This window comes from Grammomys surdaster, unplaced genomic scaffold (genome assembly GCF_004785775.1).
Source record: "Grammomys surdaster isolate TR1022 unplaced genomic scaffold, NIH_TR_1.0 168, whole genome shotgun sequence".
Classification (NCBI taxonomy): domain Eukaryota; kingdom Metazoa; phylum Chordata; class Mammalia; order Rodentia; family Muridae; genus Grammomys; species Grammomys surdaster.
In genome coordinates this window covers 3,862,752-3,889,537 of record NW_021604616.1, presented here as the reverse complement: position 1 = coordinate 3,889,537, position 26,786 = coordinate 3,862,752, and the positions used below count along the sequence as shown (strand labels likewise).

General features: G+C 37.3%; 1 protein-coding gene across 5 annotated transcripts in view; it reads right to left on the bottom strand.

The window, feature by feature from the left end:
• Window positions 1-26,786, bottom strand: part of Ptprk (protein tyrosine phosphatase receptor type K) — a 499,167-nt gene that overhangs the window by 178,981 nt on the left and 293,400 nt on the right. For all 5 annotated transcript variants that reach the window (XM_028766410.1, XM_028766407.1, XM_028766405.1 and 2 more), the window contains exon 7: window positions 14,662-14,955. In XM_028766410.1, coding sequence (XP_028622243.1) covers window positions 14,662-14,955 — 294 coding nt within the window. The remainder of the gene's footprint in view (window positions 1-14,661; window positions 14,956-26,786) is intronic.

Genomic DNA, 26,786 nt, shown 5'->3' with positions numbered 1-26,786 from the left:
TCTCTCTCTCTCTCTCTCTCTCTCTCTCTCTCTCTCTCTCTCTCTCTGTTTATTCTCAGATGCATTCTTTATAACAGAAAGTCATTATCTGTGGTTATATTGGATTGTGTATATTTTTATATTTTATATAAGTCTTTTAAAATGAAATTATTATTCAATTGGCTGTCCAGGTCACTCGTGGTTTATTCTGGTTAGACTGCAATTCTCTACCACCCATAACTCATGGAAAAGTACTAAACAATATACCTCTGTCATTAATCCTGGATCAGTACCTTCATCCGTAAAGCTTTGTGTAGTAGAAATATAACTTTAAGTTAATTTCTACTTTTTAATCTTTTGCTGTAATAAACTGATTTTCTAATGAGTCTAGAACGACTATTGTCTTTTAAAAAGTGATTAAATAAAGAATGAGTGGGTCTGGGAAAGGATCAAGGAAATTTCACAAACCATCAAGGGTAGGAGGAAGGCCACAGAATGGAAACATGGGAAACACATAGAGAAGATGGGTATGGATACTGATCACGTAGAAAATGAAGTGACTAAAGGAAAACATGTAAACATCTGAATAGTTTCCACACTTTCAGAATAATTCCAGAAGATGAAACATCCTCAAAGCAATCTCGATGGATATCTGAAAGGCCAAAGACAGAACTCTAAAGAAGGAGGTGGAAAAGGCTGTTACAATTCACTAGAAAGAAAATGCAGTGATGGGACATGACATGTCTGAGTTTAGAACACTTAATAAACAAGTAAATCTGAAGGAATAAAGCCAACTGTACACTCAATTTTTAGCTTTAAGATCAGACTAGCAAAGGCTATGGCTTGGAAATTGATGGTATAATATTCAAAACACCAATTTAAAAGATTAGACTTTAATAAGTATAAAATTCTGGAGTTAGAGTTGAAAAGCTGCACTAACAAAAATTAAAATGGCTATAGCATATGGCACTACCATTATAGTGACATTTAAATACCCTGGGTAGTTTTTTAAAGACATATTCGAGCATGTTCACAACACCATTGTTTATATTTTGAAAAACTGTGGAAATAATTACAATAACAAACAGTGGACGGGTATCTAAGCAGATGAGTCACAGAAATAAATTAGTTTAAACATGAAACTAAGAGTTTTCATATTCATGAATATAAAAACATAAAATAGAAAACTATTATACATATTCATATATTTGATATATCTTATTTATCAAAATTCTTTATGTAGACCTATTTCTTATTTAACTCTTAATGATAACAGTAGCCTTGGTAGATGTTCATACAGGGACAGTTCCTAAACAAGGAAGGAAGAGAAATCTGATCTTAGAAACTGAGGACACACTGTGGGATGCAGAAGAAAATGAAACTAGAGGGGAAAAGGGAAAATCTCAAGTAATACTTTTCTGGGATCAATCCCGTTAATCTAGAGTCATTTCAGACTGAGTGTCACAACCTACTTACACATCAGTGAGGCTTGAGTGACAAAAATTTGCCCAGTCAGAAGTGAAGCAGTATCTGTCAAAAGGATTGGATTGCACTTTCATATTAGTTCAAAACTATGACAGTGCATGATTACTGCCACAAGCATGAGGTTCTTCCGGGGATAACGCAAAGCACCTAAGCAGTGGGCAGTAATGAAAAACGTCTAACTTGCTTTCTTTCTGGAATTTCAAGGCAGGTACCTGTGATATGCCTTGTTAAACTGACAAACCATTTCTCCCTCCCAAATACTTAAATGCCACCTGTCCAAGCTAAAAATACACCTTTAAGTGAAGACATATGCAATAATTCTTGGTCAAAATCACAATGCCTTACTGGTCCCATGAAAATTAAAATATTATACACATAGGAGCATTTGTCTTTCTCATTCTGCTGCAGGCAGGTACACATTTGTTTCTGTTATTCAGACACTTTAATGCATTTTATATTGCAGGGTTAAAATTAAATCCTCTTATATATTTAAGAAAACAGAAAAAGATTACTTCTGATTCTGAATATCAGAACAATTCTTTTACTGTTGTTGTTTTGCTTTTCAAGACAGGTTTTCTCTGTATACCACTGGCTGTTGGAGAACTCACAGAGACCCACCTGCCTCTGCCTACCCAAGTGCTGGTGTTAAATGTGTGTGCCACCACCTTGACCATTAGGACAATTTTCAGTCTTATAAGTGAGATGAAACACTGCCCTATGTTAGCTTCATTGTTACAAGTTCATATATACAAGCTCCTGTCAGATTTGTCTCCAAGTGCTTGACAGACTTCCAGATTTGTTTCTCTCTTAACCAGTTTCTCCAAAGTACTGATGCTGATACCTGTTCTTACATGAAAATTAACTCACTGATCAAGCAACTTGAAGTGACTGCTAGAGGTCAGCACAGGAGGATTACCGGGGCAACACACTGACAAAGGCTTGGTTTCTAGAGATGTGTTCTGGGGAAGTGGTGTAATTGCCTCTGTGTGTGTGTGTGAGGGGGGGGGACTGCACACAGAGACCTTTATCTTAGAATGCCTGGCAGTTTCATCTGAGATAGAACACAGTGTAAGTGACTTAAGTCACTGTCCTCAAAGGTGATTGTCGGAGCTCCAGACCTTTCGGTTTTTGGCGATGGAAGAAGTCAGCTCTGCCACAGACTCCTGCCTATAGAATCAAGGCCAACCAATCACCCACTGAATTCTCTGAAATCATAAGGCAAAACAGAATTTCCCTCTTACACTGAAAATCTCAGGAATCTGTTAAGGAAACAGGAAGCTGGCTGACCTATCTTGGGAATCTACTCTAGAACTGTAGCCAATTAAATTATGACTTGACTGACCACGTCTTTAAGGAGAGCTTATCAGTAATTTCTAAAATAATAAAAATGCTGTAAATGAATCATCTTTAATCACGGCAACAAACTGCTCTTACACCATACATCTCACGTTACAGGCAAGGCTTGTTTAAGGAATGAGTCACTGACATGCACCCCAACTTTTTTTTTAATAACAAGCAGCTGAGGAGTTATTTCCTTAAAAGATTTGTTCTGCTGATCGTGGGATGAAATAACTCAGTGTTGCTGACCTATTTTTCATAGTTTATAAGAACATACCAATGAAGTCAGGGAGATATAAACATCCTTGCTTTCCCCTGAGTAGAGATATATATTTATTTACCCTGCTCGCGTCCAAATACCCGGCAAGTCTAAATATTTAACCTTTGTTCTAAAGAGGCTTCTGATTTGAGGTTCTACAGAGTGTATAGACATAATCAAAGTGCTCATAGTTGGAATTGGGGAAGGAGGGTTGTTAGCACTCAAGCATCAGGCACTGAGTGCCACACTATCTGTTGCATCAAGAACCCCCCAAAATGAGAAGGAACATGTGGAGGTGGCTGTAAGTCACCACTTGCATGTTCTTGAGATGTCCGAAGGAGATGCCTCAATACTGCAAGCTTGGCAAAGGGCACTGATACTCTTAATATACGAGACAGTAGGAAGGAAGAGAACAATGTTAAAAAGAAGATAGTGGCTGAAAACCAGCGACTTACAAGTCACCTTGTGATTGGCTGTGAAAGACCACTAAATCAGAAGTCCACACTGTCGCTATTATCATTCTGACTTCCCATGAGAGAGAACTCAAGATGCACCAATGATGTCATAATTCACTAAACTCTGGATCTTATAAGAATACTTTGAACAAGTTAAATTTTTTTCAAGTATCACTACGTTTATTGATAGATACAAGTATATAAAATCAGGGCATGACCATGACTTGATAAGTTAAGTAGACTCAATTTCAATACTATAATAAGAGGGGTCAGTTTGAATTCTCGCCATTTGATTCAAAACCAAAAAGCCACTTGAAGGGCATTAATGATCTCTCAAACTGAGTAGTTTTGTGAAAGTAAACAATGTTTCTTTTTAAAGACTTGTGCACTTGCTCAGGCTCAAGGATTTTAAAATCTAGCACATAAAGCCCATCACTAGAGGTAGATGTAGGCAATATGCTCTTATGGCAACAACCATCAATTACAGCTAAGAATTTCTCTGTAACAAACAAATAGATAGTCAAATATTGCAACATCTCAAGTACTACTGAACAAAGTGCATCTCTACAGTATTCAGTGTTGCTATTCAGTTTTCTAACTTAAAACAGCCCACGGTAAATGGCAGTAAAGTAGGTCCTTGCAATAGACTACCTCTGCTTGAGAACATAGGGGTGTAATTATTGCGTGCTGCCAGTATTCTATCTCAACATTAAGGATACTCCTAAAGAATCTGATGGTAGACTATGATTAAGAAATCATACTACAAAAACCTTATCCAGAAGGAAAACAAGTTAAATTTTTAAACATAACTTATTCTATAACATAGTTTACTGATTTTTATATGAATCATTGATAGTATCTATCCATTCTTTCCATAATATCTATGCAATAAGATATTAGTAAAAAGAAGAGTTAAAGGTCAATTCAATGTCTAATTCAATGAAATTATAGTATACAATGACACACACAGAAGGAATAAAATAGTAACAACACTCAGGTCTGTATGTTTCACTCCCTACCCTGCTTTTAGACCAGGACTATAACTGCAAACCCACTCTCTCCTTTCTCAGAAATAGACAGTATTTTCTTTATAAGATTTTCCCAAAGGTTTTACTCTGGTGAAATCCTGTCACTACACCTTAACTTCCCAAGCCAGAATTCACTTCCTGTTTGTCACCAAATTCTGATTGCAGCTCTCAAATCTTCCCTGGCTCCACCTTCTCATTGGGATTCTTATCTCCACTGCCTCAGCTCAAGCACTGATCTATTTTTGCTTAGACTGAAGTAGCAGCCTTCAGAGGTCCTCGGAACCTCTTACTCTAAAGCACAACTAGAGAATTATTTCTAGAAACAAGCCATAAAAAATTTGAAGCAATTGATTCTCTTTTAAAAAGTCTGATCCTTGAATAAGTAATTAGTATATTAATAAATGAATCCAAAGATAAATGCAAGGTATCAAACCCAAAGCAAGACAGAGCAGTGGTAGAGAGAGGCCTGCTGACTGCCTAGGGCTTTTAGATTCTCTTCAGGCTTAGGCTCTTCATAACATAAGGGAAAAATGTCTTCAATGACATCAAGTCTAAGATAGTAAGGTCTCCTTGGCGCATAGATCTTCAACGCAGCATTAAGAAGGCACTCTGCATTGAATATCTCTAGCAGCATGTAGAAAACATGTAATAGCTTTAAACATGCTTTTTTATCTTCTCCATAGTGGGGAGGAAAAGATGTGCTGGCCATTGTTCCATTCTGGAATACTGCTGCTGCTACTACAGTATTAATTTTACAAGGTAAAGAGTAAAGCGTTACATAGAAACAGGAAGAAAGATTACATGTCCTTGGTGTCAAGAATGTATGCAGTCACTGTATGAAAACAAGAACGGTGGCTTTGGTACACATCCCTTTGATTAAAAATAATTAGTACACTTAGAAGTTTCATCTGCTTCATTTTAAGAGTCATTTCACAACCAGGACCACGGTGCCTGAGAAATGTAGAAGCAATGCTGAAGTTTAGCACAATACTCATTGATTAGCTCACAAATGAAAGATGGGGCAGCTTCAGTTAATCATTCTTACAGGATAGACAAAAGATGAGACCTTAGTGAGATTGAGCAGGTTACTCCTTGGGGAGCAGTAGAGCCAAATTCAAACATAGTGTTTACTGACAACCAAACCTTAAATTTTAACCAGAACTATCTTGACTGTCTTCTCCATAAATCTCTACCCATTTTTCAGAGATGCACCATGCACAGCTAGAGAACTCATCTATGCAAGCTTGTGGGCTAATTACTCACAAGGCAAACTGTTGTTTAAAAACTGAGTAACTCATCGTGGACCAGCACTTAGGGAACCCTGATCTATGCCGAAGAGCTTAAAGTATCTGTTCAGCACATTGTAAGTACTTTATCTTTGTTATAAGTTATGATTCCTTCATGTCTAAGGGTCTCCAAAGAAGAAGCATCATCTTAGAACAGAAGGCTGTTTAGGTACTGTCTGCCACACATACAGGCGATACACAAAGATAACACAAGGTCAATGACACTCTTCCTTTCTAATCTTGTAGCTTTGTAATAATCATCAAATCAGTTGACTAACAAGCCCAAGTGAACCAGACTAGTGATTCATAGGGAAGCTGGAGGCAAAGAATTATAAAATACTTTCACTATAACTGAATGAGAGAATGCACATGTTTGTTCATAGCAGCATTGTTATAATATTTGGGGAAAAATAATTGAACACCATGTGTCAACATCATTTAAGACATGGGAAGTTAAGCACATGATTTTTATTTTAGAATTCATAGTAGCAAGTTACTCCAAACTGTCAGTGATAGAAGAAAGGCTAAGTAAATCTCAACACATGTATGGAGTAGAATATTAAATAGTGATGATGAACTGTCCAGCAGAAAGACAGGAAAGCAGAGGATAGCTAAAATAAGCAGAAGCTAAAATTAAATGTATTTTATACAATTAAATTCCCAAAGGCATACCAATAGGAAAACGAACACAAACAATACTAGAACAACATTCACATAAATATGATAGTACTAAGAAAGGGTTTTAAAATGTTATTTGCAGCCTGACAAGATTGCTAAGTGGGTAAAGGCACTGATTAGTGCCAAGCATGATGGCAAACTTCTACAGCAAGAGCCAGAAATGATGGAAAGACCTGTCCAAGAAGTTGTCCTTTGGCCTGCACATGCACACAAGGGAAGCACAAACATCCATAGAAATAAATAAATACTTTTTAAAAATTATAATAAATTATAATCTCAAGCATGGATTCAGTAACTTGAACTCAAGTGCTCCAAGTACTTTGCCACCTGAGCTATCTCCCTCACTGATCGTATTGTTTTATAGGTATATTTTATAAGATAATGTCGCTGTGTGAACTTCATGTACTCTACAGAATAGAATGGGGGATTTTCTGTAAGGAACCCCCAAAGATACAGAGTTGGAGCCGCACTGTTACAACTTCAGCTAAGCTGAATGGGGGCTGATGGACTGGAAGCCAGAAGCATTCAGCTACATATAGTGCAGAACTAGCTGGCAGTGGGAGAAGGGAATGAAGCACAGGAGAATGACCCTGGAGTAGAGCGTCACGATGCATTCTCTGGCAACATAGCCTTTAGAATATTTTCTAATTCTCAAAATGAACTACCCATAAAAGGAAAGTTACTATCCTTAGAAAATAATGTACACATATACACACATATATGAGTATATATATATATATATATACATACATATATATACACATATATGCATATATGTGTTTATACATACATATATACATATATAATATACTGCCAATAAAATATAGGTTTGCATGTAATAGTACAAACATTATAAAATGATACTTTTAATGTTGGTGATACATCTACAAAGGAAACAGTAAATAGATCACAGTAAGTAATAGATAAAATAATGTGTTTGCTGATTCCTTATTATATGCCTTAAAGGGGAAATTTACAGCGATATAAAAATAACAATATTAACCAGTATAGAAGTGAAGTTATTCTTTAAAATCAACTTCAGTGAGATTCGCCTGAGACAATTAAAATGGACATCACCGAGTGATTTCTAGGCCACATCATGTGTAGTGACAGATGAGCCCGCACAGACTTTGCCTGAGGTTACACGAAAGGCACGCACGTCTACTTTTTGAAGTTCATTTTCTATTGGGTTCACAAAATATAAGGTAGCTTTTAAAACTCGAGAATTATATTCACTTATTATTATCTCTTAACTGTGAATGTGCTTTTTCCCCTGTGGTTCCACATACACTGGATAAAGAGTGAAGACAGAATCATTAGGAGGAATGATATCATCTGTCAGAACAAGGCAGGAAAGAGAGGAAATAACTCCTTACGTTGATGGCCCCATTTGTATTTGTATTCTCTTATAAAATGATGGAAATGATTTTTATTATGAAAAAAACTGTACAGAGTGACCAAAACTCCTTAAACAGCTAACTAAATCAATACAGATTAAAAAAAAAAAGACCAAATAAGATTATCCTCTCACCACCTTTGCACATTCACTGAAGGAGAGAATATGTTTGAGAATGAATGGGAAGAAATGATTGAATGCATTTTTTTTTTGCCCGAGTATGATTTGTTTTTGTTATTTTAAATCAAAGGACACATGGTATAATTCAATAAGTGACAGAACACAGAATGATAATTGAAGGCAGAAGTAAAATTAAAATAATCAGGAAGAAAGCTGGACAAATTGTGATGCATCAGAGGCTAGAAGCTTCCAGGCCACCACCCGTGAACTTGCTCCCGTAATTGACAGTTATTTTTTTTTTTAATTTTCCTGTTGGTTCTACATATTTTAATTGTATGTAGGCCATTTTATCAGACACGACTGTGTAATTATCATTTAAGACATCACTAATGCATCATTTTTGGCTGTGAAAAACAAATATTTCTATTTGCTTTAAAAGCAAAAAAAAAATTCTATTCGCTGTCAATATCAAAAATCCTAGGACTTGAGGAGATGCTTGTGACATATCCTGAGATTGATGATCATTGCCACCTGTCGGCTTGATTGTAATATGCAAAACTCCATAAAAACAAATGAAGCCAATAAAAAGTACTTAATGATACCATTAACCAACTCAACATGTGGTAAGCACTGAAGATAAATAAATACAGTGTCATTTTCACAGGTTGCCAAATGCTTGTCATCAACAATGTAAGGCAGCTGAGAATGTTTTATGCCGACAACAACCCATCTCTAGTTAGTAAAGGTAATTACATTTTTACTGACTCTGCTTGAGGAATAGTGTGCTAGGCTGAGCTGTGTGAGGAACTGTATATCCAGTTCCTAATCCCACTACAACAAAGGAGGTAAGCAGCGAACTTCACATGTCTTCCGCTTTCATGACGGCCCATTAATAGACCGGCCCTTCATGGCAGACACCTGGCACCCCGTGTTTAAATATAGAACATATTCCTAGAAATTATGAACTCCCGAGTCACAGACATGGCAGAATTTTGATGACTGAAATTACAGAGTAGATTTTATCATCCCTTTTAGTACTTTCACCAGTATGACAGAACCACTGAGGACAGTAAAAGGAGCAACTGAACTGTCCTCGTGGTGACTCTGGCTGGGGTGGGTAACATGCATCATATTACAGGTAAGGAATCGGGAATAAGAAATGTGTCTTTGCAAAGCAACTACCACTGAGACCTGAGACCATCTCTGTTTAGAAAAGTTGCTAGTGCCTGATGAAAACTTATTTTCTAATGAGAAGTTGCCCTGTATTTCTGACAGGTCCTTCCTTCCTCCCTCACTTCCTCTTTCCCTCTTTCCTTCCCTCCTTCTCTTCCTTCCTTCCTTCCTTCCTTCCTTCCTTCCTTCCTTCCTTCCTTCCCTCCCTCCTTCCTTCCTTCCTTCCTTTCTTAAGGTACTCCTTTCTTATTGCTGGGAAATGAACCCAGTGACTCAAATATTAGATACGCCTGCACCACTGAGTAAAACTCCCAGACCCAGCATTTTGTATTTTCACACAAAATTTATGCTTTTTCTTATATAGTTATAATAAAGACTGTTGAGAGTAAGATGCTGTCATAATGGGTATAACTCAGAATGGCAATGGTAGAACTGGGTTGGACTCAAATGTATGACAAAAATGTACTGCCAAAGTCATGGCAGCCTTTGCACTATTTTCTTCTCTAAAACAGTATGTTTAACAGTTGAAAGACCTCTGCAGTGCCATCTTTAATTCTCTTGACCTCAACAACAGAATCATTGTTTTTTTTTTTCTTAAATTCCTCTCAAAAATGATTTTTGATAGCACAATGATAACATGATACCTCGTGTAAGTTAAAATGTTATTTGAAAAGTGAAAAGAACACATTGATATAAATGAATTTGATTTTAACTGAAGAAATAGCCGTCTTAACACTATTAAACTGAATAAATTTTTACAAGTCAATTTTAGTTTGTTCCAAACTCTAGCCCACGTATTAGTGGGAACTAGTCTTTAAGACAGATAACTATCTTAAACCAGAGTAAACATCAGTGTTCCTATCCTGATGAAGCTATAGCTAAAGGGCCAAAATTTAATTCCACAAATCAAGAAATCTGGAAAATACTCATCTAGAAGAAAAGAAAATACCCTTTTTTTCTACTCTTGATTTAGGGCAGAAGAAATGCATCTACAGTAGATGTTCCTTTTAAAAGAAGACCATCCCCATCCATCACACACACACACACACACACACACACACACACACACATACACACACACACAAACTTTTTCATAGATTTACTTGTTTCAAAACTGCCAAGAGCATTGAACTTCAATATAAGAGTACCGAGTAACATCCCCAAATGTGTAAATATATTACATTGTGGTGGGCACTCTGACCGATTGACCTGGCCTATGAAAGCAATGCTGCAAAAAGGCTTGTTAAACATTAAGCCATTCCCCGATGGCTTATCCAGAAGCAGAAGGCAATTTAAAGAAACAAATTCAATGTACAACTGAGAAAGCATGCAAGGTAGACAGTTCCCGAAGATGGCACATTTTCTTTCCATTTAATAAGAAGGTGAAAGTGTATTTTTCCTCTGCTTATAGACTAGATGGTATACCCAGTGGAAAAAGACACACAACAAAACAAAAAACAAAACAACAAAAAACAAGCATACATTCTCAAATTGCTCAATAGAGTGTCTGAATCACTTACCACTTAAGGCAACTGCATTTATGCCACTTTTTAAAATGTATAAAATGCCTGAAGAAACATTATATGAACAATGACATGAGTTAGGCTGCAGACTAAGTCAAATAAACACTTGCCTCAGGTTAATGGAGAAGTGTGAAATGTGCCTAAGTGGCTACAGCCACTACCATCCATAATTACCATGTCTCCCAGCTTGAGAGACCCTGAAGCAGGAGACTGCATCTCCCAAATAATTTGAATGTGCCTCCAAGGGTTAAAAAAAAAGTGTTTAACCAACTAGGCAGGGTATTTTCAGAAAATGGTAAACTATTACATGTTCTCCATTTTTCTTTTGTTGTTGTATGTTGAGTGTTCTGCAAAAACCTTCTTAGCTTCCAATCCAAGTGAAGCTGGGGACACTAAACTGGGCTGTTTCAGGGATACCTTAGCTACACACCCACTCCAGGTTTCATTGGCCACAGTTTGTGTTTATTCAAATCTTCCTTGACTAGGACTGGTTAGAATATATCACATGATGCCTAACTTTTTGTGTTGACTCTAAAGAAGCATTCATCAGTACTTAGCTAGCCGTAAGGCATAATTTTCCTTCAAAATATAAAGCTATCAACACTGTTCATGGCAAAACTTTTCCCTTTACTGGTAGATGTCTTCCAACTGACTTTTACTACTATCTGACATAAAATGTCAAATGCTTAAAAATGCATAAAAGAGGAACTTGAGGGATAGCATATAGTAATTAATTTACTGGTAATATACAAGGTATAATATAGCAAAATATAATGAGAAACTCTGAGTGGCAGAAGGTGTTATTCCTTTGAAATTACAAAAGAATTATGTGAATGAGGTATCATATTTACACAAGGAGACAGAAGAAATGAAGGACAAGAAATAAGACAGAGGGTGGGGTGGGGGAGGAATGCACTAGGAAGAATTCATACTTTTAAAGTTTTGGGTGACTTAACATATTTAACACATAGTGTATAGAAATAGCTATTTGAAAATAATAACTATTCAGTGTCTTTCCTGTTTAAAAAGGAAGTTTATAGATTTAGACCTCAATTCTACGTAAATTCCATTATTCATGGCAAGTACAGTTTGATAGCATTAGGTGGGAACTTTCATCTTGATGTCTCAAAGGGATCTTCCCTGAACATCATGAAGCATTTCCAAGCCTTTGAAATTTCTGCTAAAAATCAGCTACTGCGATGCTTTGTGTGGACCACATGGCAGTTTGTTGTTTCATGGTCTCTGGTTGAGGCCAAAGGTGTAATAACCTGAGATGCTCTGATTTAGAGAAAAGGGAATGGATCTTGATGTGAGGTATGTAAAATGCACCATGATTTAAACTAATGCTGACTTTAGACCTGGATTTATGATTTTTCTGAATTATATTTGAATTTTCTTATTCAGAGAATGGTTAGAGATTACTACATGAGCTTTCTCTCCTTTTGAAATACTAGAACTTAATACTGATGTTAATATTGGCTCTGATCAGTAGCCTTATCTTCTCTCAGATCTGATAAACACTTGGGAAAAATATCTAGTCTATACTGCTTTTTCCCAAAAATTCGAGGTCAGAGTAACTTTGGGAAGATACTAATTACAATAAACATCGGTAAAGATTCATCAAGATGAAAGATGATCTGGAATTCCTACATTTGGAAGTAAAGGGACAACTGAGTAACATGATATCATTCAAATTCATGATGAGTACACAAATTAAATGTTACTTTAATAAGGAATCGACTTTAAAGGCCCATACAATTCCTAATTATCTGGATTTTTCTAACTCAGAAGCAGCTCTGACCAGGAGATATTCTTCCTCTACTTTCTTCCCCAAATGAGGCAGTTCTTATAGTGATCTCCCGTTATATTTTCTCTTCTGTTACTTCAATACACTCTGAGCACATGCATCATTAGGGAACAAACATCAGTGTTCATTAACATGGTGTTTTCACCCACTTAATACAGCATAATGGCCTTAAAAAATTTACTTGTAATCTTCAAACTTACTCAGCAATAATGAGTCTCAAGCATCTTTGAGCTACATAAAATTCCTCATGCTGCTGTTCATTCTTAACGGTCTATTTTGACGAGAATGACAACAGTAAGAGCTCACGATGAGATTGAAAAGGACGTATAGGCAAAGTCAAGAGGAAAACTACCAGAGTAGCTAATTGTTATCAACTGTTATAACTGTAATTTTAAAAGATTACATATTAAAAGAGTAATTCTTGTGGAAAAAAATATATAGGTTTTTTGTTTTTTTTAGTCAAAAAGACTCTCAATTATTATGAGGGTAGCACGGAATATTAATTTCAGAGTCGAGACTAAGCATTTCAATCCCTTCATCTTTTCTCTTTGCAGTGACTTCTCTGACTAGGTAGCAAGTTCAGCTCGCCTTCTCTGCAGAAAGTTGCTTTAGTATCCAAACAATTCCTCAAGAAACTTTCTGAAGAAGAGGTCACAGAACCACAGAATATTTAAAAGCAAAGTGAGAAATTAAAGCTGAACCTTGGAACAATGGGAACTAGAGTCAATACTTCTCCAAAGCTGAACTGCCAGATACAGATCCACACATTAGGGGACCCTCTACTTCCTAGCTGCCAAATCCCATAAGGTTAAAGTACACGACACAGCTATTAAGAATTTATATAAAGTTAACTGCAGTAAAAATATGTATCAACTACAATGTGCTACTTCAGAATTCTTGGTGAATAGCCCAATAAAATTATAAATAAGGAGAAGATATTCAAGATATACTTAGGTTGTGTGTCTGTGTGTGTGTGTGCGTGTGTGTGCTTCATGGACACAAAAATGTCCCTTTGAACTAAAACTTATCATTTTGAGAATAAGTATTAAAGTAAAAAATGAGCTCAAATAATAGGTGATCAAATGTTTTATCTTTGCATAACTAGTAATTTCTTTAATATGGTACAGCAAAGGCCATATTACGTTGTAATTTTCTTATGTATCTATAAGTATATTGATATTTTCAGCACCCATTTCCAAGCACAAACAGACCAATGAAGGAATGAAACTTTCTGACTTCACTAGGAGGTGTCAAGAAGCTGAGCTAATCCTCAACAGGGTTTCCTGCCCAGGATGGCTTTTATTGTGTGCAGGCATTTTTTGCTTGTTTCTATTTTCACTATGTGTCTGTATATGGAGGCTGGATGCTGACACAGTGTCTTTTTCTCTGGTGTTTCCACTCAATTCTTTAAAGCCATCTCTCCCCAAGCCATGATCTCACAGACTGCCTAGTGCCAGTGAGCTCTGGGGACTGGCCTGTCTTTGCATCCTTAGGGAGGAAGGAGTAAGAGATCCGCATAAGCACATTCAGCTTTTCTGTGGGTGATGGGGATCTCACCTGGTTTGATTGTGTGTGCCAGGCACTGTACCAAAAAGAGCATTTTTCTCTAGTCCTAGAATCAATTTACTTATCTATATTATCTGACCTTTCCACTACAGATAAAATTATTCAGGAAAATTATTTCTATGTGGTAAAAAGGTTTACAGTATTAATGTGAAGGAAAATACTTTAGAGCTAACAGAGATATATAGCTACTAGAGAGAGATATTATACAGAAAGCCAGAAAACTTAAAGTTAGTGTGCAAGACAAGACTCCAGCTTCATCAAACAGTAGAACAGTTTCAAAGACACTCTCAAACTGCTCCTAAATCAAGCATATTATTACCTAAACAAGGTTATGAATAAGTAAAGTCAGGAAAAGTCTTAGAAGGTTGTGTCTGAGGGACGGCAGAGTACAATAATCAGAATTCACACTGCACGTGTACAAAACGGTCAAATAACAAATTCAACAGAACTTTTAAAAAATTGTATATCTGAATCATACACCAAATAATCAACATATTGAGTACCATGTGTGTGTTAATTACTATCGTAAGATTCCTAGATAAAGGACAGGTCAGGTTTCTAGGCTTACCTGCACACTTTGTTCTAGTGATGAGTGGTGGTCCTGGGAGCCCAGTTCCCCCTTCACCAGGTCGGGTAAGCAGGACTCGAATCTCATACTCTGTATCTGGATCTAAATGCCATAACTTGTATGTTGGAGCATTGACTGCATGGGTTTCTGTCCAAGATCCCGACGTCATTCGATACTCTACTTCTTTCAGGATGATGGGGCCATCACCAATAATAGAGTTGGCATTTAGTTGGATCAGTAAGTAAGTAGGCCCAACACCAAGCAGCTGGGGAGGAGCAATGGGTCTAGGTGGTTCTAGAAAAGAAAAATGTACACTCTAATTAGGTAAAAGTCTTAAAACAGAGATATACTAACAGTAACTACATATTATAAGTAAATATATTATGTATAATATGTGACCAAAAGCTAGTAACAATTTAGGAGCACACGGTAAATGTTAAATGGATAACATGTGGTTGGTTGGCACATGCTTGCAGTCCCAACAGATAGGGTGTAGAGGTTGGATCACAGGCTGCTGCAAATGCGAGGTCAACAAGGTGAGTTCTAAACCAGGCTGGGCAAAATTGTGTGTCTGGCCCCAAACAAAAAGCAGTAAAGAAGAAAAGGAAGGAAGGAAAGGAAAGGGGAGACAGGAGGGAAGGGGAGGAGAGAAAATGTAAACTAGAAAGTAATGATGTAGCAACTGTAATTTAAAGAGCCATTGGTTTTATGAAGGCCTTTGGTCAATTTAGCAAAAGTTTTCTCCTCTTAAAGACATGTACTTCCAGGAGAGAATGTTCCAAAGGCACAGCAGTGAACAGTGACATAAAGAAAAGCACTGGAGAGGAGCAGGTTTCATCAAACACGCAGGGAGGTGAGCTCAGATATTTTTTTCCTCTTTATTTGTTTTTGCCTCTGCTCTTGTTTTGCTTCTGGCAACTTCAAAGTTCCAGCAGATGAGCTAATGAGGAGGCGCCATAAAGATATCAGGAAAGCTGGGACCACGGCCCCACCTCACAGAGTAGGACATTGAAATTTACACTCAGAAGAAATGCCCAATCACTGTATATCACTGGTCCCCAGAGTAGCATGGAATAGGCCATATATCACTTATTAAGCTCAAATGTCAAAGGGACATTGCAATTTAATTTTGGGTGGCTTAAGATATTTTGCTTGACAGAAACTTTGGAAAATATTATTTCAACATGTGAAGTTATGAGATGATGAATAATGTATTGGGGCAGGTTTCCCCTCAACAGTAATACCAGTGAAAGACTGAGCTGTCTCTAGAGGACTCGACACAGGGCTCTGTGTGCACAGCCTGTCCAGTGGAATACAGGGCATAGGGGTCTCATTAATAGACTGTCATCGGGTGGTATTTCCCCTTCAACTTCTAGACCACACTTCTCAGGGACTTAAAAGGGTTTAAAAGAAAGTATTAATCTTAATAAGGTGATAATTGTCCTAAAATTGATTTAAGAATTAATGCTGAAAAGTCACAGGAAATCACATACCGGAAAACTATTAACATAACCTCACAGGGCTCCAGGTTGGCCTGGATTGAAAAGAACACGAGTCAAGACTGCACAGACAGAATCTTTTGAACTACTAGTGGTAATATGGTACATAAAAGAAGGAAGAGAAGAAAAAAAAAACTGCACAAAGAGGGTCTCACCAGCTTGGACAAGTTTACACTAGTCTTCAGATATGGCCGAACATTGAGTTTTATTTATAATTTTAAAAAGGTTACTAGCTTAAAATTCTTTCCAATCACAAATAACCACAAACTAGAGACAAGGTTATCTGGTTGGAATCTCTAAACAGACTACAATTTCTTTTGAGAATACAACTTCAATGGTTGTAAGACTAAAACTTGCAGGGCATGTTCACTAACTACTACTGACAAGGTTCTTATGCTGGGTATTTATATAATGTGCAGGAGACATATTTATACTTATTTTTTTAATTTTGATAGGGGAATTTTTTATATATATCCATATATATATAAAGGAAATAGTTTACAATAGTACTAAATAATAGAGATGATGAACTTTTCTCTATTGCAAATAAATATGAAAATAAGTGGTCTCTTCTTGAATAGATCCATTAAGGAAATAGCTTTCAGACTGGCTGCCAAAGAGTAATATAAGCTGTAATTTACCATACTCATGCATGAAAACGAAGCCTAGTTACCATGTGTTATACGTGCTGTAGGCATCTACTGCTATTTCTACAGAAAGTAGGTCATAATGCCTACTCTACAACCTTTACACATACAAATTACTTTGAATGATTTGGAGAAGTAATTGCCAGTAATGAGGGAAGTTCTGGCCTAGCTAAATGGTGGTCTGTTTCACAAGTGAATTCAATAAAGGTCGTCTTCATAGGGAACACTTGAATCCATCCAACACTGTAGAGTGTTCATCCATCAGATAAAGTAGGTGAGAGGAAGACTTTTCATGCCAAGACATTGCAATTTGCAACTCCAAAGCTTACAAGTTAATGGTAAGGGCATGAATTCTCTACATGCTAAGTTGACATGGATCCAAAAGAATGTCTTACAACACGTAGTGTCTCCAAGCATTATAGTTTCTGGATGAAGGGGGCTGTTTCCATATGTGCAGTGTTTGTTTTCATTCCAGATAGCTCATCCAGTGACTAATTTCAGTTATGGTAGGAAACAATGTCAAATTCACAGCTCACGGGGGCTCTGCCCCAAAGTAACAAGGCCTCATTCATTTTAAGGCTCACCAATCTCCTGAAAAGGTCTGATACACAGCATGAAAAACGAAAAGTTAAAACAAATCCAAAACATGGTAAGTGAATTATAACGTTCCTTGAACTACATGTACAGATATTGTAAAAGCTGATCTTATGTGTACGTATCAAATGCTAGATGTCACCATCACAAGCCTTTCCACATTTGCCATAGAAAACAATCACAAGTAGAGAAGATGGAAAGAGGAGGAAGGGTGTAGAAGAAGGGGACAAAGCCAGCATAGACCAGTATTAGGGACAAACACAGGCCTTTGTCATTTCTGTTTTATTCAGTGACATAGAAAGTGAAATCTGGAGCCAGGAGGCCAACTTTCAAAAGACAGAAGCCATCACAGTAATGGTACGGGAAATGTGAATACAATATTTAACCTTGCACAGTCTTTTCACACATAAGCTAGCACAAGAGTCATTAAGAAACTACATTTCTAAAATACAGCAGCAGGTTCTGTGCATGATGCGACTTGCTATATTTTGATTGTTTATCTGTCCACTTGAACAAAAACATTTAATCTGAGATTGAATATTGAATCTAATGAATGACATGCATAAGTAATGACATGTATAAATGAAAAAGTAAGTCTGAAGCCTTGCACGTCTTGGCCTGTAGAACAGCAGCAACACCCCCATCAGTTTCACTTCACTTCCTCTGGTCAGGCAAAAGTGGAACACTCAATAATCACAGCTATAGTTCAAGGTTGGAACTGACACAAAGTGCAAAGCAGCTGAGAAGCAGACACATTGCTTAACAGCATGGTTATGAGTGAAATTCACATTAAGGACACTAATATACCACTAAATATTAAAGTTTTGATGTGAACAGTAAAAAGAGATCTTATATTAGCATATGTATTTTGTTTTTAGACCCCCAGAGAACAAGGAGATTTATTTATAAAATCTCTATTCATTTCAATAAATTATGCATGAATTTTAATCAGTTAGCAAATGAACAAGTAATTGTTTTGGAGCAATGCTAATATTCTTCATAACTTAATATGCTACTAGACCCAGAGGTATGGTGCAGATAAATCCCAAATGTACACTAGGTATCAAGTGAAGCATGCAACCATCAAAATACAGGATAAACTTTGCCAACGTTCCCAATTAACTTTCCATTAATGACTTCCATTTGTTATTCTGGATCCAAAATGATGAGCAAATCCTAATTATATATTCAGCCTGCTTTACTTGTTTAATATCTAAAATAATGTTTAAATGTCTCAAAAACAAGCAAGCCACTATGAAAGGATATTCTCTCACTCAATCATTCCCATTACAATAGTTCTTTAAAAATATATGCCAGCTATCAAAATTCAGTCAATCAATAAAATGCAAACTTGGAAACAGAAGCCAGAAAGCCAGAAAATGTCAGCAACAGAGTAAATGTCAAGGCAAAAGACACATCCATATCCATCGTTTAAATGAGATAAATTAAGTTCCTTTCAATCCTATCTGTTTCCCCATTGCTTTATCTCTTCATCAGGGAGATATTGTCAGAACAAGCCCTAGGTTAACAGTCCTACTATAGAATTTGGTGCTATGATATGTTGGTGTCTTCTGACTCCTGTGAAAAACTAACACAAACTCAATGTACTTAATAAAATGGATCCTCTAACTGTGTTTGAAATGAAAAAACTGAAATTACTATGAGCAGAGAGGAAAGAAAGAGGCAGGAAGCCTTACTTCCTCACAAGAGTCTAGATAAAACTCAGTCTCTTGTTTCTATGTTCTGGATATGGCTCAGTCACAGCCCTGAAATCCCTGTTGTGCTGTAATGTATTCTTACTCATTTCTACCCTGTGCTATGTCAACTCTCCCTCTGCCAGGTTTTGTGATCATGATCATTTGGATCCTTTAAAATAAACACATACACAAAACCTGCTTTACTACTGGAATGTCCCATGCCTTTAGAAGACGCTAAGTCTAGGAAACATTTTTGAGTTGGCTATAAACATGTAAAATGGCTTCCTCCCTCCTGGGAGATTGTTCAACTCTGCTACGTGCTAGAAGGTTGCAAAGGGACATTACTTCCCCTTGATAGAAAAATTTATAGCTCTGCTGGGAGTAGTGGAAATTATAAAAGGTTATTTAAGCTACATCAACATATTTTAACTATTGAATTATTTGCAAATAGGATGAAGTCAGAGTGGATGGTTCTAAAGGAAGACTAGAATCACTGCCCTTTGAAGTATGTAAAGTCCCATAAAATTTAACATCAGAATATTTTATATGGAGACATTGTTTTTCTTATTTCCTAGCATGTGTTGAAATGAAATCATTTCAAAGTCAATTTGATTTCCTTCCTCTTTGAACTGTTAATCAAGTTCTGATTTTTGTTAAATGATAGATTCACTAGGATGTTTCTTCACGGTGCCTCTCTGTAGCCTACTGGATAGTCAGTCTGGAAGGAAATGCGTAGAGAAACTGAGAAAGAAATGTTCTCTATGTCCAACATTTACAAGCTCACTTTTGAGTTCCCTATAATAGACTTATATAATTTGCAATTTTATTTCAATAGGATGACAACACAATAGTATCACATTGATAAAAACAGAAACTTTGCACTCCCTGACAAATGGGATCTGGGTCATTTGTAATTACAATAATTTTCTGTTGGCAATAATTATCATGTATATGACAATAGGACATGTTTTGTTGGATGTAGAAAAGACAAAGTAAGCACTGCACTGAAAAAACTGGAGGCTTACTTAGCATGGCCTTTACTACTTTCCCGTTTTATAAACGTAACCTAGGTGTCTTTAGAAAATACATAATGGTGTCTCGTGCTATTTCTTTTATTAATGATTTATTTATTGTTATTTTATGTTCATTGGTACTTTGTCTGCATGTGTATCTGAAGGAGGGTGTAGGATCCTCTGAATCTGTAGTTAGAGTCAGCTTTGAACTGCCTTTTGGGAGCTGGGAATTGAACCTGGGTCCTCTAGAGCAACAGCCAGTGCTCTTAACTGCTGAGCCATCTAGCCAGCCCCAGTCTTGAGATAATTCATAATACTGCTTCATTTACTGCTGTTTTTTTTTCTTTTTTATAGCATGTTTTACAAGGGGAGGGGGTAAGAGGGTCCAGGGTCCAGGTGGTGGAAAAGTACAAAATCTTCTTGGCCTGTGCCTTGAAACATGTCATGGTCTATATGGTACACTGCCTTGAATTATGATCTACCTGCAGTTCTTCAGAAGATATGGTACACTGCTTGAGTTATGGTCTCCCTGCTATTCTTAAGAAGACATGGTACTCTGCTTTGAGTCTATCTGCAGTTGCTAAGCAGGATCTTGCAGTTGCCAAGCTTCAGAGGACATTGTGCAGGTGGGGAAAGGTAGGGGGTAAGGGTAAGGGCGAGGGTCCTGGCTTCTGGCATCTCCCCCTTCTCTGTTTAGTTAGAGAAGGCATCTTATGTTCAATCCCAACTATGTGAGTTTTGAATTTGGATGTCTAATTATGGGGGGTCTTAGACAAGTTCACAACCCCAAAACACTGATGTGAGACGAGTCACATCGATGGTCGAAGGCTTTAGGCTGTCGACGATGGGCAACGTCAAGGGACTCCGATGTGGGTGAAAGGAGGGTGAGAGCCCTGTCTTAGGCCATGTAGGCTGCACCCACTCCCAGCACCACGCACTCCTTTTCGGCTGCATTGGGTGGGCCCCTGGGAAGTGGACCTACAATAATCCCGTCATTGGGCTAACTCACAGCCATCCTAGTCTCTTGTAAATGTTCAAGTTACCAACCATTTGTCAGTTTGGGGTGTAATATTGTCATAAAGGAAGGCTCCCCAATGTTAGCGGCCATATCAAGGGTGGCCTTGGTTTAGGAAAAAGCCAATTTTTGTTGTGGTGATCCAGAGGCCAAGCTCTCTAGCGAGAGAAATGAGGGCAAAGCCAGGCATACCAGGAACCCTTCTGGAGGGCGTGGAAGTCTAGGGGTCGACCGTAGGGGGAGGCAGGGGAGCTGACAGCTGTGTCAGTCTCCTGCGGAGTCACTTCTGGATCCTCTGCAATTTTCAGCTGATGGTAATGAACTTTAACTGCCTTCTTGATGGCAGCATCAACCTGGTTCCGTGGACGACAGGTCACGGGCGATGATCTCTGTCTTGCTCAATCTTGATGTCGTGCGCACATCCTCTCAATGAGGGTCCCTCCGGATGGGTCCGTGCCTCGAGCCCCACGTCTGGGTGCCACTTGACCCGACCGGCGGGTCCTGGTTATTCGTGGGGGCGAGGAGGACTGCAACCTGCTATTCTTCAGAAGATATGGTACACTGCTTGAGTTATGGTCTCCCTGCTATTCTTCAGATGATATGGTACACTGCTTTGAGTCTATCTGCAGTTGCCAAGCAGGATCTTGCAGTTGCCCAGCTTCAGGGGACCTTGTGCAGGTGGGAAAAGGTAGGGGGTGAGGGTAAGGGCGAGGCTCCTGGCTTCTGGTCCATCTGGGTTAGAACTTCTAATAGCAGGCATCACGGGTGATTCAATTTTACCTGGGATGCTGCGTGAGTTCAAGCTCCTGGGAGTCCCTGTTTTTCTTGGTTTTCTGCGGTTGGGTACGGAGCTGCTGCCTGCGACTTGCTCTAGGCTCGGTCCCAAACCGGAAGTCCTACTGCTGTTTTTGATTCGTGGCTTTCCAGAGCTAATAAAATCCATAAGCACTCAAATATTTCTCTATTTTCTTCTCTGTCCACTGTCTTGTAGTATATTACTAATAGGAGCAATGTTGCCAGCAAGATTATATATTTCCTTTCATACAAATTAACTCATCATGTTTACATTATGTGAACTCCTAATTTTAGGTTAAGCAATTTTTATATTAAAATCCCATTTCAACTTCGTCAGCTCAAGTGACGTATACACTCTCAAATTATATTACTCAACTAATTCATACACTTTACTCCCAAAGACAATGGAGGGCCAGAACAAGAGAGTTAGCGAAACATGCAGTCCCTGTGCCACTGAGCTTCTCGAAGAGCATTTGCAGCTGCCATGGTCTCCAATGAAAAGCAGATATTTATTTGGAGCTCTGGATAGAGAACAGCTATCCTAGGACTCAGGTTTGGCACTCAATCCCGTCTGAGAGTCCTGAAGCACACTAACATGATTCATAATTGTAAATAATGACACATGCAAAAGGTGATGCTTGTGCTGACCTGAACACCATCATTTACTTCTCTACTTATGATGAGAGCAGTTTCTTACAATTCCAATAGTACAAGGCTAGCCATTCATTCATGCAAGCTAGTCCACGGCCACAAAACAAAACAAAAACACCTCGGTGTTTTACACCTCGGTGTTATATACACAAATGAACATTTGTGTATATAGTATGCACTATCCCAGGCAAGTGAACAGATGATATTTTCTGGAAAGCAATCTTTTAACATACATGAGTAAGGAAAGTATACAGAAATATCAAAAGAATTTCATTCACATCTAGAATTTTATTAGAATGTGATTTAGAATTTTTTCTAAACATCACTTGAACATGAACCACAGTCAATTATGTCAGGTCTATTTGACAATATTGCATTAAGACTGAAGAACTGAAGTATAAAAAGCTACCAATCTGGTTAGTTTTACATCAACTTGAGGAAAGCTAGAGTCACCTGAAAAGGGGGGGGGGAACCTCCTTGAGTTTGAGGCAAGGCTGGACTATTACAAAAACTTTCTTGTGCTGATGCATACTCACACAGAGAAAAAGAGAAAGAGAGAAAGGAAAGAACAGAGAAAGAGAAATTACTGATTTTCATTTTTTTAATGAAGATGTTTTTCACCCAAGATGAAAACCTAACCATTATTAGGAGATGGAAATTTTCAAGTAGTCAGCAACAATGACTGGATTTGATGAAACCCGCATTGTTAGCTTTCTCTTTCATTTCCGTAATGCCATGAAGAACAATAATTGATCTAAAAAAAACATTGTCTTTTTTTTTTGTATCTTCAGTATTTCTTGCAGTGAACTAAAAACTCCAATACTGTTGTTAATGAATGAATGGCCAGCTAACCAAGTGCGTAAGAAGAAACTTTTAATGTAACCACAAGAAAAGCAATTATCTGTATACACTTTACCTATTCTTTGAAGAATATGCACACTGGGCTTCAGTGTTGGACTCCACATGAAGACATGGGGATTCTCGTTTTATTACTTTCATTTTCTGAGTCTGAAATTAAGTCCTCAGAAAGTAAGATTTACTACTTCCTACTCTGAACCATAGAGCTGGCCAATTGCTCTGACATTGATACACAGCACCTACAAAACGTTACTATTTAATTAGAGGAGTTAGTTGACCAGAACAAAAGAACACTTTCTAAGCAATTGCTTAGTGACCAAGTGGCAACCCATGATTTATCTTGTTTGTGAAAAAAAAAAAGATACCACAAAATACCTAACAACAATTCTTTTTTGTTTTAAGTCAAAGTTGACCCATTGAAAAGTTTTCTTCAAAAGCATTTTCATTGAAAAATATCCTAATATATAGTTCTTAATGTGAATATAAACTATACAGATACAAAAAAAACCCCATAACACCAGAAAGTATGTTTGTATATACATTAAATATAACAGTCTGTTATATTATTAGATATGTGAGGTATAATGGTATAGTGTATATTATATGTGAGATATGATGTAGTTCAGCTAAGGAGAAAATTATTAGATGAAATTTCCACTCTCCATATTAAGTAGTATTTCTCCATTTCAATTCACAGTGTGATGTGTATTCATTCTCAGAAGGATCCGATATTTCATCTCCACGCCATAGCTGTCTCCCACAGCCTAAAGTGCTAAAACAGGAAGAATCACTTCGGTGATGAACCTGCCAATTTTGCATACAGAATTTTATAACCTATGTATTACTTCGGTGTTTTAGTCCCTGTGATTTGAAAACATTGCTGCAATCACATTATTACCTCCTTGAAATAAAAACCACAGAGCAGAGTGGTCTTTCAGACCTGTCAGCAAAAACTGAAAGCAAGGTTAGGTTTCTATATAAGGTAGAGGTAGAAATGAGGGAATTTTTGGAATATGAAGTTTATTACACTATGATACAAATGGGATTCTGTATCCCGTTTTGACCTTAAACTACTTGATCTTATGTTTACTTCCTACACAATGAACTGCCTCAAAATTCTGAAGTATTATAAGAATTTAACAATTTTACTAGATATTTTCTCAAGATTATAGTTCGCACGGCGGTCTACGAGATATTATATTAAAATTATAGATGCTTTTAAATGAGGCATGTGGTAAAAAATACAGAAGAGTTCTCTTATGGTCGTATAATTCCTCATTTTAGCTTCGTCAGAGCTCAAACTGCTCACAGCATTTCAGGGGAAGAACATCCAGGTGGTTCCAAGAATAACAATCAGCTCAGTAGTAAAAGTAGGAAAGCCATCGACTCCAACGCTCATCTCCCTGTAAGTCTAGAGACATAAACAGGTCCCCAGGTCACAATCTCATCAGTCACCTTTATGAGGAAAAACAAAATATATGGAGGAGGAAGGAGGATAACTGAGCAGTTGCCATAAATGGCCAGCAGCATGCTCATTGTACCTGGGTCATACAGTCCAGGCCCTCACTTTTTCTCCATCGAGACTAAAGATACGGAGTACAAGAGCACTGCTCACCTTCATTTTATGGTGATACGTATTAACACAATGGCTAGATCCATTAAATTCATTTCAGTCTTTACAATAACAGAGTGATCGCTATACTATGTTATATATACTAATACATTGATTTTTATATGCACACATGGTATATATGTGTAAAAATTAAGAAAAATATTATTAGTGCAGATTTTGAATATTCTACGTGTAAACAAAAGAAAGGAAGAAAGAAAGAAAGAAAGAAAGAGAGAGAGGAAGGAAGGAAGGAAGGAAGGAACAAAGGAAGGAAGGAAGGGAGGAAGGAAGGAAGGAAGGAAATTCCCTGACAATTATAAAAAACAGTTTGTCAACTTGTCCCTGGGTCTAAGCACTCTAAGATATTTAATCACTGTAATGAAAGATGTGTTAAATATATGTTCACGATAAATACATCATTTGTGCTCGCTCCAAAACAATTAAACATGATGTGTGAAGTTTTCATGCTAAGGGAGCCTCCCAAGCACAACCCTTAGTGTTGTCAATCAGAGTAACGATGGAAGCAGGACATACTGATAACAGTGGTGACCACAGGTTTCCAAAAGGCATATACAATTCAACGACTTACTTGTCTCAAGTGACTCATGTTATTAGACTTAGGCTTTCACTCAACTTAGGAGAGTACAAGACAGAGTCTTTGTAAGGGAAGAGGCAACGGTCATATCTTTCTAATCAACACATGAGAGACCTAGATGTTCTTATAAAAAATAATTCAAATGACCAAATGATGAAACTGAACAAGACCTTAAACTAAGAGGGACATGCGTATTGTCTCCCTGAGAGAACAGACTTTATAGAAATACTGGTAACTCTGGAGCAGTCAAAATTTAAGAGCATTTTCATACTTAAAAAAAGTAAATCAATTCCTTAAAAAATTAAGTAGTGGAATAAATTAATAATTAATAATTAAATTCAGTAGTGTTGGTTTACTGGGTCCAATATAATTTTGCAAAAACTTTCAACATAAAGTCACGAGAAAGAATAAAACAACAAAATGCAAATGTAACATGCTATGACAATAAAAATAACAACAAAATAAGAACCATGTATTCCACATTTGTTTAAACCTGGTCTGGATTAACATGGGAGAAAGTTTTTGCAAGATAAAAATATAGCTGGTAGGGTCACTAATTCAAGGTAAGCTATGACAGTTCCTTAAGTATCAGTAAAAATAATCAGAGATGAGATAAGAGATTCCAGTGCACTTCTACTTAAAACTCCCTCAAGCAAGAGGAAAGGGGTTTACAGTAACCTGGAAAGTGTATAGACGTGAGCATGAAGACATTGGACACTGTTACAAAATCTGTGTTATCACAATGTAATAACTGTTTTAGTTATTGCTATGGTGTGGATATGGTGTGTCCATCAGGCATTCATGTCACAGATGCCGTACTTGGCATAGCAGTGTGAGCAAGGCTATGGGACAGTTAAGAGATGGCATTTACTGGAAAGTTCTTTAGTCACAGAGGACACACTGTAAGTAACATTTCCACTTGAATTCGTTCACATTTAATACCAGAAACACACACATATACCTATCAGGCCATGTCATCTCTCCCCATTTGTATATGAAACTCTCATTATAACATCTAGATGATAGACTCAGTTTCTTTGCGTACTGTAGAGCATGCATGTTTGACTTTCAGCTTACCAAACTCAGCTAAACCAACCTTTTTTCTTACTTAGCCTCCAGTAGGTCATTGTAGCAATGAAAAACCAACTA